The sequence below is a fragment of the Penaeus monodon genome, chromosome 17 (genome assembly GCF_015228065.2).
Source record: "Penaeus monodon isolate SGIC_2016 chromosome 17, NSTDA_Pmon_1, whole genome shotgun sequence".
Classification (NCBI taxonomy): Eukaryota; Metazoa; Arthropoda; class Malacostraca; order Decapoda; family Penaeidae; genus Penaeus; species Penaeus monodon.
The window spans coordinates 1717499-1732498 of NC_051402.1; the positions used below are offsets into that span (position 1 = coordinate 1717499).

The 15000-nt window shown below is 37.8% G+C and overlaps 1 protein-coding gene across 1 annotated transcript; it reads left to right on the forward strand.

Moving 5' to 3' along the window:
- Nucleotides 1–1384: 1384 nt before the first annotated feature.
- Nucleotides 1385–11571, forward strand: LOC119583443 (wolframin-like). Its single transcript, XM_037931929.1, has 6 exons — nt 1385–1770; nt 2540–2647; nt 2861–2977; nt 4050–4146; nt 6322–6415; nt 6794–11571. The coding sequence occupies exons 1-6, from the start codon at nt 1650–1652 to the stop codon at nt 8723–8725; spliced, it is 2469 nt and encodes an 822-aa protein (XP_037787857.1). The 5' UTR covers nt 1385–1649; the 3' UTR covers nt 8726–11571.
- The last annotated feature ends 3429 nt before the right edge of the window (nt 11572–15000 follow it).

The following is a 15000-nucleotide window of genomic DNA, read 5'->3' on the forward strand; positions in this document are numbered from 1 at the left end:
TTTCCTATCTTTCTTTCTCGTCTTCTCTTCAACTTCGCCTCTGAGCTTCAAGAAACCCACTCCTCCTCTTTTCGATCATGTTCTGTATGACAACTCGGTGATTTTCCATGGAACGATTACTTTTTCTCTCTCTCGGAAATCGTTATTCTGACCAAAGTCACCTTCAATAACGTTGATTCTGACCTCGATACCGCCTCGCGCAGTCGTTGTAGTGAGCTCAGAAACTAAAAATGTATCTCCTTTTAATGTTTGAGTCTCAAGTTCATCTGCTTCAATATTTATGATTACAGATCGTGTCTACAAGGATTATCAAGCATTCCTTTCTTACGCTTGCTTACCAGGAAGTTCATTTGTAAAAAAAAAAAGGAAGCTTATGACCGTGACATTGTCTCTGCACATACATGCACGGGCGCGCACACTTATATACACTCACGCACGCACTCACGCACACAAGCACACGCACGCACGCACGCACGCACGCACACACACACACACACACACACACACACACACACACACACACACACACACACACACACACACACACACACACACACACACACACACACACACACACACACACACACACACACACACACACACACACAGTTCTTCACTGCAGTGCCTAACTATATGCAACAGGATTTGGAAGGAATATGCATCCGGTCAAGGGAAAACAGTATAGTTCAAGTGCGGGGAGGTCATAATAATTCACAACGTAAATTTTAAAGTAAAATTCGACGAACAACATTCAACCAATAGTATTACACAAGGGATGCCAGTGAGTGGAACAGGGCGTCGCTTGACAAATGTGAGTGATAATTGGTACCTAAGCTTGGAAACTGTCAAAACCTTGAAAAAAATTGTTTACAGAACTAACCAAGAGGATGACTCAGTTGTATTCTTCTAAAATAAACTACATTTCGTAAAAAAATGGCTTGTTTTATCTTATGAACTACAAAGAATACCACGCGGATTTTACCTGATGAACTACAAAGGATACCACAAGGCCTGGAAGGCTGGAAAGATATGTGAAGTGCGGACAAGTCCATACGTTAATGAAGCACATGCAAAAAATGGAGGGGTGTTTGTACAGTGCACATTTTTATTCCATATTTCTTATACCATACTCATCTCCATGACGTTGCAAAATATCCATCGCCTTGCCAACAACTGACTTTGTGCCAGAGGAAGGCAGTGTGGCCTGGTTTCCCCGAGGCCATGGACTGGGAGCAGCAGGTCTTGTCCCAACCTGTCCGCCGCCGTAACCTCCGTCTCCTCCCACGCCATCAGGGATTCATGCGTCACCACTTCAGATGATGCTTTACTTCCTGCGTCAGGGGGTGCCTCCTTAATGCATTGTGCGAAAGCTGTTGCTCCAGTTCGTTCAGGCAACTGGTTTGGGAAAAGTGAATACCTGTAGTTTTCGTTGCGAATCAGTGGTATAATGCCAGGATAATCCCTACTTGGTAACGACTCGCGTGTTGCGGGTGCCCGCTGAACCCGTGTTTACCTTACCAGGAGTGACAGGACCTGTGCGGGAGGGCCTGTCTGGTGCTCCCCTCCGCTGTGAATGGTGCTGACGCTGGCACTAGCCCTTCACCGATAGATGTATCACAGACCCACAAGGATTAGGGGCATTGTACACTATGGCAGCGACTTTGCCTTCAGATGCTAAGCAACACGAGGCCCAGCAGGCGGCAGACCAAGCCCCTGCACCGGAGCCAGCCCCCGCCAAGAGGACCGCGAGGAGGCAGTGGAGCATTCAGGGTAAGGCACTGTGTCTCAAAAAAAAAGTCTCAAACTACTCCAACCTGAGGTATCACTTGGATTGTGCGGGTTACATCAGGGGAAGACATATTGAATGATGTCATGTATGTTGCCAATGTAATTATTAGGTAAACTGACATTATTTAGGATATGTCAGATTATCCAGAATAGTTTAAGTATATTGAACATCAAATAGTTTTTTCTGATCAGTCATAGCACCGGGGATTTTACTCAAGAAACTTTTCACAGGACCCAATTGCACTAGAAATAATGTTGATTGTTGTGCCCAAGAAGTGTCATTGAGCAATTAAGTCGCCCAATATCTGTTATTGCAATGCTTCTTAGGTATCGGATATTAAAGAAAGTTTTTTTTAGTACATCCCTATTGTCACAAAGATTGAGCAGAGTAATGGCAGAATCAAAAGGAATGATAGAAATCATCACTTTTTATATTATTGTATTCTATTCAAATTAAAATTATCAGGTTAAATGGTTGTTTTAAACTTCATAAGATCATTTTTGCTTTTTGTATGGGAGGTTTTTATTTATGACAAATAAACTTTATATTTCAACTGATTCATTCATTTAGAAAAAGTGTTTTATAGTAAAAATATAATTCACCTGTAGGAAATAGTTATTAAGAAGATGTAATTGCTCGCAGGTGAATCTGTCAAAAAGTAAGTTATACAGCTAATTCTCAAAATTCTGTAGTGAAGACAATCCTTTGCATTTTATATATTTGCCTTTTTAAATTTTTGGTGTATTGCAGAAGGACCTCGAGGAATTTTGCGTCGGATGAGAAGCCAGTTAGCCGAAGATGGTTGTCCAGAGTCTCAGCTGATCATTGGAAAAACTCTTTTGGAACAAATCAGTGATGGTAAATTTCATTATCATAATTTTGTTTTTTGAAAATAATGTAATTTGAAAAAGTAAAGACTTAATGACTAATAAGGAAAGTGTATTGATACTTTCTTTTCTTATTATTTAACCATAAAATTTTTATTAATTTTTGACTGCATTTTAAGTCTACAGCATTATAATCTTATAGAAATATTTCCTTCACTATATATATTTACCTTTAAATTTTTAGAGAATGAGAATGATGAAGAAGGAGCAAGACTTGCTGTGTACTGGTTGAGTCGTGCGTCCTTCCAGGGAAACACTGAAGCCACAAGACTTTTACAGGACTGTATGGATAAAAATGTTGGTGAGTATTCCTCTCTCTCTCTCTCTCTCTCTCTCTCTCTCTCTCTCTCTCTCTCTCTCTCTCTTTCTCTCTCTCTCTCTTCATCATCTCTCTCTCTATCTATTCTCTCTTTCTCATCTACTCCTCTTCCTTTCTCTCTCTCTTTCTCTTCCTCTTTCTCTCTCCTCTCTCTCTCTCTCCTCTCCCCTCCCCTCCTCTCTCTCTCCTCTCTCCTTTCTCTTCTTCTCTTTCTCTCCCCCCCCCTCTCTCCCTCCCTCCCTCCCCCCTTTCCTTCCCTCCTTCCCCTCCTTCCCTCCCTCCCTCGTTCCCTCCTTTCCTCCTTCCTCCTTCCTCCTTCCCTCCCTCCCTCTCCTCTCTCTCTTCTCTCCTCTTCCCCTTCATTCTCTCTCTCTCTTCTTCTCTCCTTTCTCTTTCTCATGTCTTTTCTCTTTCTCTCTTCTCTTTTCTACTCCTCCTCCTCCTCCCTCCTTCCCTCCTTCCCTCCTTCCCTCCTTCCCTCCTCCTCTCCTCTCTCTCTCTCTCTCTCTTTTTCTCTTTAGCTCTCTCTCTTCTCTCTCTCTCTCTCTCTCTCTTCTCTCTCTCTTTCTTTCTTTCTCTCTCCCCATCCCTCTCCCCCTCTCTCCCTCCCTCACTCCCTCCATCCCACCTTTCCTCCTTCCCTCCTTCTCTCTCCCTCTCCTTCTCTCTCCCTCTCCCTCTCCCTCTCTCTCTTCCTCTCTGTCTCTTTCTGTCTCTGACTCTTTCTCTCTCTGTCTTTCTGTGTCTCTCTGTCTTTCTGTGTCTCTCTGTCTTTCTGTGTCTCTCTGTCTTTCTGTGTCTCTCTGTCTTTCTGTGTCTCTCTGTCTCACTTATAAAACACCCTAAGAGAATATTCAGCAGTGCTGGGCACAAGGAGGAAAATCATAGACTCTCTTTTTTATTATTCTATTCATGTAAGGCCAACTAATTACAATTATACAATCATTAAATAATTCTGCTTTTATAAGGCATGTCACTTTTGAACCTCTTATAATGTCTTGATTTTAATTTTGACTGCTTTAGTGTTTTATAACTTGGTCTTTATATCTTGCAGGCATTTGTGAACACAACTACCATGAAGTCCGTGAATGTCTTGCAATGGACCAGCAAGAAAAGTTGGCTAGAAGGGCTGCTCGCATGCTTTTCACAAGGTCAGTATTTATAAGGGATGTTGACTGGCAAGAAGTTGGATATTACTATTAATTCAATAACCTTGGGAAGTAATCAGAGCACAGTATTAGTTTTCAATACGAGCATTGGGAAACCAAGGTGTAGGTCAGCTTTGGAAGGCTGTAGCTCAAGAAGAAGCCATATAATTCCAAGCCTGTAGAATATAGAGTAGCCTTCATTGTCATAGAATGAATAATTTTAGTGATCCCCCTGAAGGAAGCCATTTGGAGGGAGCACATGACATATGCCAAAAGACTTTGAAAGAAAAAGAAAAAAGAAAAAAAGAAGAAGAGGGCAGTAAGCTGTAAAACTTTCCAAATGAGTAGATATTTTTGTTTCCTTCTTTGTGAGTTAGAAAGATTCTATGAATGTTATAACATCACATCACATCATTCTATTAAAATCATATATTGTTCTCAGTTTGTAAAACTTGTTTAGTTACAGCTGTGAATGACCATTTGATATCTTTAAATACAAAACAGTTCTGTATGCCATATATCATTACATGATATATGGCATGATGTCAAGCAAAGTCAAGTTTACTGTAACATTCCCTCTGTTATTTCATAAATGCTTCATGTTTTTGATAATATAAGCTTTTGGTAATTGCTAAAAAGAAGAAGAAGAAAAAAATATAATAATAATAAACCCCTTTAGACCAAGTAGATCCAACTGATTTCAGATTTCCCATGAATAAACAGACAAACTTTATTTATCACAGATATAATAAAGTTTAAAAGATTTCACATGCTTGTATCTCTCTTCATTAACTGAGTATAGCAATTTAACCTTCAAAATATTTCAACACCTGTATATAAAGGAGAGGCTGAGTCATGATGGTACTTGTTGCTAGATGAGAATTTGTTGATGTTTTGCTGTCATTCCTTTCATATATTGTTTCTGAGGGGTTTGAGACTTCCTCGTTCCTGTTAGTACCTATTATTAGTATAATACACAAAGAAGGGATGAACCAGGCATTGTAACAGGAACTAATGATTAACATACATACTCTCTGTAAGTCTGCAAGTAACTGAGGTGTGTGCTGCTTACTGGGCTTCTCACTGATTCAATAGTTGTTACCAGTTGTATGACAATTTATCACTAAAATACACAATATTGTCACCCAGGCACTTGGTGTATGATTTCAGAAAAAAAAGACTATTTTACTAGCATGAAAGTTCCACAACTTCCATACCACCCTCAACCCTTGTCCCAATAAATCTCTTATGGATGTCTAAATAGTTTTAGACACTTACATCTGAAGATATTCCCTCTTGGGAAAATATATTCACCTAATGGTGAACATATGTGGTGTGGTTATCAAGGAATTTTTCTTTAGATATATGTTCATTTATACCAAAACTTGAGTTTTTAAATATTTTAAAAGTATATAGAACATGCCAAAGCATATATATAAAATCTCATGATGAAAGATGGAAATTGATGGTAGACTTATAGTGTTCTTATCAATAGACAGAAAATTTTAATTGCAAAACCTGCCTGATATTTAACAGAAAAGTTATTCTAAAGAAAATGGAGTTTATATTAAAGAAATTATAATGTAAAAGTGCCATTCGGAACTTTTATTAGTTCCAAAATTTGAGTTTGAGTTTTCAGGAAAGAAGATTGTTTCAGTATTATTCAAAATATATACAAATAATAAAAATATCCTTGGAACCAAAAATAATATTCTTTCTACTCTACAAAATGCAACTTAAATGAAGAAAATCATACAAGCATATGCCAGAGAGTTACCAGGTATTGATTCAAGAGAATTCTGTGTGCACATTATTTTGATGTAATTTTACTGTAAACATTCATATTTCATTAGGTGTGTCTGCAGTACACCTTGTATGCACAGGGGTAATAAAAAAGGCCACTTTGTAATTTTTTTCCCCTACCAAACAAGGCCAGTGTTGTTGATTTTAGGGGGGGGAAAACTAAAGATAATGGTGATGGTCCCCTTAAAAGTAATGAGAATTATAAATGGTCAGAAAGGGTGTAATGATATTGTTGAATATGGGAATGGTTGACTGATCTATACAGTTTATGTATATGTATATGTATAGATTGCAGTTGTAGAGTAATATTAATAACAAAGAGTAATAACTAAAATTTATAATGATTAGTATATTTTCTTTTTAAAATGCCAACAGTGTGAGTGATGGAAATGACTTCATCACCAGCAGCAGACTTGGTGTGAAGATGCAAGAAGTTTTGGCAGGAACTGAACAACCTGATGATTCTGGGGTAAGAGCTGTAGGTCCTATCTAACTGAAAATACAAATTAAGAGATAGACGTATATAATATTGTCCTTTTACATAGAAAAAGGTTAAGGTCCTTAACAAAGATATTTCCAAGTGCCATTATTTATGTATTCTAGTTTTATTCTCACTTTATGACAGGTCATAGTATTGGTAAATATTATACTGAATTAGAGCAAAAGGATATGTTTTTGAAGAATATTCAATAGAGTTATTGACCTCTGATTGATGAGATTAATAAGAGAGAAAAAATCATATCTCAGTGAATTAGGTATTACAAGTTTATTTAATATAACTGAAAAGATACTAGAATAGATAGCAAGATGATGTTTGTGCTAGTAACTCGAATCCACTACTTTTCAGGACTCACTGCCTGTCGACAGCAACAGTGACTTGGAGGAGCGATATGGAGGAGAGAGATTTAGTGAAGAGCACCTAGTGTCTGCTGCTGTAATATACTGTAATGGCCGAGTTCCTCCCATTCATCATTTCATGAATCAAGTGTCACAAAATGCACATTCACACCAGATTCTTAATGGTTTACTTTTGCCAATGAGAATCTTGAAAAAAGTTTATCAGAGTTGTTTACAGTTTCTTGGTGTTACATTTACAAATTACGTGAAATATCTGTTGAATATCTTGACACCATTTACTAGTACACTTATTGTATGTCTAATATCAGGTTTGATATCACTAGTAGGTGTCAACAGAGCATTTTCAGCATTCCCTATTTTTATATCTTGTATATCCTTGTTGGTAATGATGGTGGCCACAGCACATTTACTACTGAATAGAAAACACTTTGACAGTTTTCATTCGTGGTCTATCCTTTTCTCACATTACTGTCCAGAACTTGACATTGAACATGCTGAAGGTAAATTCAAAGCAAGATGTTGGAAACCATATGTTGCTCTTTTTTTATCAGTAGTTATATATTTAGGAACTGTTCCATTAGTGTCACCTAAGCTTGTGATTTGCTTTTTGCCTGTGATGTATATCTTCACAGTTTTAACATTATTCTTAGTTCCAGAAAAGTTAAAAGTCTGGCAATTTATATCTCTGAGTATATATGTTATGGCAGTGACTCCAAGTGTGCATGAGTGTGTCAGCCAGTGGCTGTTTACCCTTGCAAAAGGGACTGGTGCAGAGGAGTTACTAGTTGAACAGCATATTGACATTGGATGGCATGTAAAATTGCATTTAGGTATTGGACCATTTCTGCATCTCATGTGGTGCAACTTGCAAATACTCGTATGTGTTACTAATAAACTAAGTATTCTTCCACCGCATCTTGTTACTATTACATGGTGCCACTTGGCAGTAATGGCTTCTTACAAGATAGTAGAACCATCAAACCTTTTATATCCTTTAGCTGCATGGTCACTGATAATGATGTTACCAAGTATAGCTTCTCTCTTCTTTCTTTTTGGGCCCGGTCTAATGTTTGCTTATGTCTGTCTTCATGTAGGGATTGATGGTCAGTTAGCACTTTTTGTATTCGGAGCTTGCATAGTTACCACTTGCATTTTGAAATTATGGTTCCCCAAACTTTTAATTTTTGTCAAGCTAATCATAACTATTGGAACTGTAATTGCTATTTTACATCCAGATTTGATTTTGGCAGTTCCAAAGGCAGTTTATTCAAATTTACAATGGGAAAGTTACAGGAATGTTTGTGTACCTTCAAAAGATTCAGCAGCTCTTACTGTTCATGGTTGTCTTCCTTTACAAGGAGTCTTTGTAAAATGGCATGGATCAGTGTCATCTGTGAACATTGTTAGTGTGTTCAATTTACCTGAAATGGCTTTATCAACTCTTCCTTATGTACTTAGAAAACCTTTAAGATGTTACTTTGGTAAAACGTTATCCCAGTGTCCATCATCCAAAGAGAAGACATTACAGATTGAACGATGCCACATGATTCATTCAGTTTTAGGTGCAGATGCTTGCACTCTAGACAGCTGGAATGAATACATGTTTGAAGTTAAAGTGGCAATGAGTTCCTCAGTGTGGAAATTTGGAGCTGAAGGATCACAAGTGACTTTGCATGCAGATAATACTTTTCAAAAATTCTTATTAGGACTACAAATTGATGATGAAATTGAGTTTATAGGTTCTCTTTCAAATGGTATTGGTACTTCCCAACCAAGTTTGCATTTGACTTCAGTTTCCTGTATAAATTGTAAAATGAAACTGCCCTCTGTAAAGAAAATTTATTTTCATATTGACTTTGATGTATGGGTTATTCCAGCCTTCATTTTTAACTTCTTCATGGGACCAACACTTACTATCTAATTTTTTTTTTATCTCTCAATTGTGTGTGTGTGTGTGTTGGGGGGGGGGGTGCAACATTTATTTTTAGGGGAAAAGAAATAATTAAATGGTCAGTAGATTGCACTGAATGTGGAAATTGTATTTGAACCAGATGTTTTATTTGTTAGATTGCATATTACTAAAATATACTAATACACCACCACCACCTGCTAACAATAGCAAAAAATGCTGAAGTTATAGTTTTATAATGAAAAAATAATTTGTTAATTTTGCTTATTTAACCAGTATTTAAATGCAAAGAATGTTTACGGGTTTGGTTAGCATGTATGTGATATTGAGAATTGTAATTGCTACCCTCTATGGTACAGAAGTTAAATGTATTACAGAAGTTACAGAATTTGCCTTGTCTATGTGATTTATACACTGAAGAGTCCTTGAGAAGAGGATCCCAAATATGGGGTATATATGAATTTATGTCCAAGTTCAGAAGAATCCATTTATTTTACTTTGTATCATTTTGCAGTCTATACAGTGTTGCAGGCCTATCCAATCATGGAAGAATGTGAAGAGTTTTGGTATAGGTTTCTAAATATTTTTTGATATGTGATAGGAGATGAATGTTGTCAGTATAATTCAGGTATTCACTTGTGTTGTTTTAGTTTTCATTTGATTATATGTAATTCTGTGAAGTATCGTTAGCTGTGTGTTTGGTGGTGAATAGTGAAGTGATACATGTTTATTTGTTTTTATGTCGTAAATTATAATTATGTTTGTTTATGCAAGAAAATAACCATCAATAATGAATTGCTCATGTATGTGGGTCCCAGAGTACTGACCAGAAGTCTCCTACTGAGTGGACCAGAACATAATTTCTGATTGTTATAGATTTATTCAGCTTATTAATCAAAGTACAAGAAAAGGTGTTCTAACAGTTTTAGATATATTCTATCACAAAACTATAGAGTTAGGTATAATTTTTTTTATGGAGTTGATTCTGAAATGTACATGTTAATCAAGTGTATAAAAATGGTTTCTGTTAGTTTTTTACTCTTAAATTGAATAGAAAAATGTATCCCTTCAGAAACTGTTCAGTGATGATAAGTGTGTGCTACAGAAGGGCTAGCTTGAGGGCAATCAAGATACATACCGTGGTCACTTTTTAACACACTGGTGATGGATAATATGCTATCATGCCATGGGGAATAATCACAGATGCTGGGTAATGCCTCATCACATCTTTATTCTGTCCTAATGAAGGGAACGAGATTGAGATTGAGCATGGCCTACAAGAAGCCAGACTATTGCCCAAGCACACACAAATGTAAGCCTAACCTTACCTGACTTCATGAAAATTTTTACCCTGTCTTGTCTGGTTAACAAGGAAGCTGGGTGATGATCTCAACTATAGATATTCTTGCCTTGTTGAGCAGAGTGTTAAGAGGTGCTCGTCAATTTATGTACTATATTATAAGTTGCACATTTTCATATATTGATAAGTAAAAATGATAGGTATGGTTTCATGAAAGTTGTTTAAGATTGTGGCTGTTTTCATTCCTGTGTTTTTTGTGAATTTTTGTTGTGCACAAATGGCTCCATAAGTGCTCAGCCACCAGGGATTCAGTTAACTGTGCCCAGATTTCCCCTTTCCTTGAATTTTCTTTTCTTTTCTTTTCTAATATTAGTATCTATGCTTTTATTATTTTTAATAACATTATGATTGTTAAAATGATATTAAAATTCCATCAATGATTGTTAAAATTATATTAAAATTACAGTAATGATAAAATATAAAAATTCTTTCCTTCATGACTTAGTACTACTGGGGCTATCTTTGTGTAACTACAATTAAGAAACTAACTTTATAATGGATTTGGTATGCATGTCATGTCATCAGCACACAGTAGGTTAAAGGGTTTAGGGTTTACCAAATCATGACATTGATATTCAGGTAAAAAAGAAAATTAAGTGTTTGTGAAGATTGTCCTAATAATGAAAATAACCTCTGAATACTCTTCTGATGCATCAGATTTCAAAATGTTTTTAAAAATAGTTTTTTAATGCTGCTTGACAGAGATAAGCAAGTATGTTATAAGAAAGGAATGTTTGGTAACTTGAATTTCTTAATGTAACTTTAAATTGAATAAGAAGCTTTTCCTGATCATTTTGTAAAAAATCATCATGCAGCTTTAAGAAATAGTGATATATCCAAGTCGGCAAATTACTAACATATGCTGCATTGGAAATGAAACTTTGTTTTCTTTGTTCATGAGGTTCCCGCTTGAATGGATTTCACTGCCTAAAATCTGTGATATACCAGTGATTTGCTCATGCTAAGAAGAAAATAACATTTTGTATAAGAAGAATATTTTGTACACTTACATTAAAAAGATTCTCAGCTTTTGGACTTTGGGCAACAGCTATTTTCTGTTATGTTATGTTTTGGTTTGAACAGGAGAAGAAAAATTATTGTTCTGTAAAAATTATGGTGGTGATTGTATATACAGTATTTTCTCTCACTTTGATATGTGATAACGATTGTGTTTTTAAAAGGTTTTGTAGTATAAATTATGTTCTCAGTATGAGATTAAAAATACTAATTTAATGTAAATTACTCCTATGTTATTGTAATTGTTTGATATGAAATAGTTCCAGATACATTGCCAGAATTTTGTTTCCATAAAATACTGTATTTTGGGTTTATATATAGTTAATTTTCTTTATTTTGTAAGTCACGTCTAATATTTTTACTATTGCTTTCTGAGGTAATGGATATAATTTGTTCCTGGTTCTTTTTCAGTTCACTTGATTTGTTCTATATGCTTTAGTAACCATCACTAGTCACTTGATAATAAAGCTGTGGCTTTGTTTCTCTACTTTTATTACATTCTTTAGATGTTTTTTTTTTGGAAAGAATTATTGAAAGAAAGGTCAAAATCATAGTCAGTTATTCTGTTTGAAAGATTAAAGCACTTAGGTATAATTTCTTTTTTTTTCTGTATTATATGTCTTACATATATTGGACCATTGGCTATCTTAGGTTACAGTGCTGCCTGTTGTATATACTTTCTTGAACTGACTGATATTCCTCATCTAATTTATCGTTCATTTATCTATAATCTGTTTAATTACTGGTATACTGAATTAGCAAACCCTTGTTGCCATGTGCAGATATAATTGTTTAAAGAGTGAATAATTCTCTTTTCTCTTTTCTTGTACTCCTGTAGTTCAAAACATCTGCAGGTGAGAAAGTGAATATAAAAATAGGTGTGCTTAAAGGATACATAAGAACAGATAAGACCCTTTTGGTCCCCCCCCCCCCCATCCTTTGAGTCTTCTCTTTGGAGAGAAAAATTAAAACGAGTCGTGAACACTATTCTGCAGTGCCTGGCATTCCGACAGTGATAATTACAAGTCTTGTCTCTCTGCTCTGGCTAACATAATAGAGTTGTAAAGAACAGGTATTAAGAATTCTCGATAAAGTATATATCTTTGTTTTGGGACTTTGATATTAAATTTTGCATGATATTTTGCTGAGAATCGTGTTGATATAAAATGTATTAAATTGGTCCTCCTCTCTCTTAGCATGTGTTAAAACCACCACAGTGACTTCAGAGTTATGTATTAAAGCATGAGCAGTCAGAGAAATTAGGATTCACATTTGTATTTTAATATGTCAACATTCAGAAAATATAGCATTTTAACAATGAAAAGGCTTTCTCATGTATTTCCAATGATAGTTCCACAATCTTGAGGCCTGTCACCTCGATGCATTCGTGGTGAGATCACTTATTGTATGTGAGCTACTCACTGGAACACTGGCATAGAATGGGCCCTCATCCCCCATTTGTCATCACCTTCAGTGACAAAGAACTCATGGAGGCTGTTGAAGATAGACCAGACTTCTTCTTGCTGGGGACAGAACAAGAGAGAAATCGTAGCTCCTCCTTCTCCCAAGAGGAAAGGAGCACCTTCCAAACAAACCCACAACAGACACCTCCAAAACAATGGAGCTCTTAATGAGAACCATACTTGGAAGGGGTCCAGGAACACCAGAGTTTTCCCTATGAGTGGGCCACCCCTTTCACATTCATGTGAGGAACTTGGCACTCATATGAACTGCCAAAGTCACAGCAGTAACATCGTTTTTGGGGAGGACAAGTGAGGAAGCAGACAGGGCAGTTGTGTCGCTATAACGGCAATGACCCAGGCTGTTGCAGTCCTGAAGGAGAAGCTTGATACCCTTGGAGTCAACTCCCACTCCAACTCGGTGCCAGGGTTAGATGAAGTTCCTACAGTCAAAGAGGACTTTGCCATAAATTCCGACATGTCTGATGTCAATTACGGGAGCAGATGATTTGCATGATACTGATACAACGGATTCAGACGCTACCCAGTCTAAGCATGCTAAAGTAGAACATTGGTCGTTTCTCCATTATGAGTGCTATATTCAATGTGATATGCCATCTAGGAACACGTACATTACCATGCTACAAGAGACCTTAACAAGGTACAGTATGCTTTTCTGTTGTCGAGCATTACAGGAATCGGAGCGTGGCCAAAGCGACGATTTCTTGCTCTTTTGACAGCAAGCCCTCCTCATTTCAGATAAAGTACTTAATCTCTTGACCTCGAGATCTGTGTGACTGGAGTCCGTCTGTAGGAGCCTAAATATTAACCTAATGCAACACAGGACCATGGGATCACAGAGCACACACGACCTGTCAGAGGTGGGATCTTAGATCTCTTCTTTGTCACTACGGCTCATGTCGAGAGAATGAGATAGTCTGTTGATACTGTCATTGTGATCACTGTAGAATGACCATTGGCGGCAGCATAATCCAAGATGAGGAGGAGGCCAATTGGTAAGATTTTCAGACTGCTTTGAAAATTAGATGGAACCTACCCAGTCAGGTCAACTGGCTGGGTGGGCTAGCGAGGCAAGGATCAAGCTGTCATTGCCTGCAGACAAACCAAGGAGGTTTCTAGTATATGTGAAGAAGACTACCCTGATCGAGACGTGGTCACAAGCTTGATTCTCCAAACTGACCGCTCCCATAAGGAAACCCCCAGGCTAGGCCAGAGATGTGGTCAAAAACTAGCTAAGTCGGCAATACTCGGGGTGGGGGTGGGGATTGAATCCTCTGGCCACTGACCACAGTTCAGGATTCCCGATAAATCAAAGGTTTTGACAACGTTTACCAGTCGGTCAGAGTATTTGAGATGCAGAGATAAATCTGATAGATGATCCAGATTGTCAGAGATGAGGGCATAATCTCTAAAGGTGATTTTCTTAGAGGAAACAAAGGAACTCCTTGATGACAGAAAAGTGCGTATAAACAGCACTGACTCAATGAAAGGAGAGTTAGATTTTTTTTCTTCTCTCGGCATTCCCGTTATATATGATAAGGTGATCACATCTCATCCCCGGGCTGCGGAGGGTTTGTATGTAATGGAAAGGAATACCCCAAGCAAGTACAGATCTCCATGACGAAAAAATTGGGCTCGTATAGCCTCCCAACTTATTTGTCAGAGCTATTTTGGTGCTTCAAAAGCCAAAAATGGATGCCAAGAGGCTATCTATAAGGGCATGACCAAGCGCTGTGTCAGTAGTAAGACACAACACTGAGGTGCACTAAGGCACATAAGGAAAGCAAGAGGAACAACAGGCAAATTCTGAAACCGTGCCAAACGGCATCATATTTAGAGCCTGGCCTGCTCCGTCGGGAAGGAGGCAGCTCTCAGGTGACAGGAGGCTGTAGAAAAAATCGACTTGACACTGTTCCCGCTATCCCAGGACTTTCCACTTCCCTACACTTCCCTAGAGTAAAGACACACGCCTCTCAATCATACCACCCATCAGTGAACGACATAACAGAGATGCCGGTCCTTGTGAGTATTCATAAAAAAAACCCAGACCCGGAAGGGTCCTCTCCAAGAGTGGAATAGCTCCTTCTTGACGAGAGGGACTTGAACCTCTAGCTGACTGCTATTAGTCACTGAAGTAGAAACAACTTTTATGGAGCGCGAGTGACGGGACGGAGAAGGTAGTAGGATCGCCTTGACAGCAATGACCAGGACAGTCGCAGCCCTGGGGGATAGGAGGCTGAGTTCATGGGAACCAGCCCTTCTGTCCTCTTCAACGCTGACCGAGCCCACACGGACGAAGCCAAAATAAGCAGAGCCCACACAGGTATAGCCGAAACAGGCCTAGTCCGCATTAGTAAAGTCAAAACAGGCCAAGCCAGCAATAGGTATGCCCACACAGTCAGAGCCTCACCCCATCTGAAGAGGGGAAA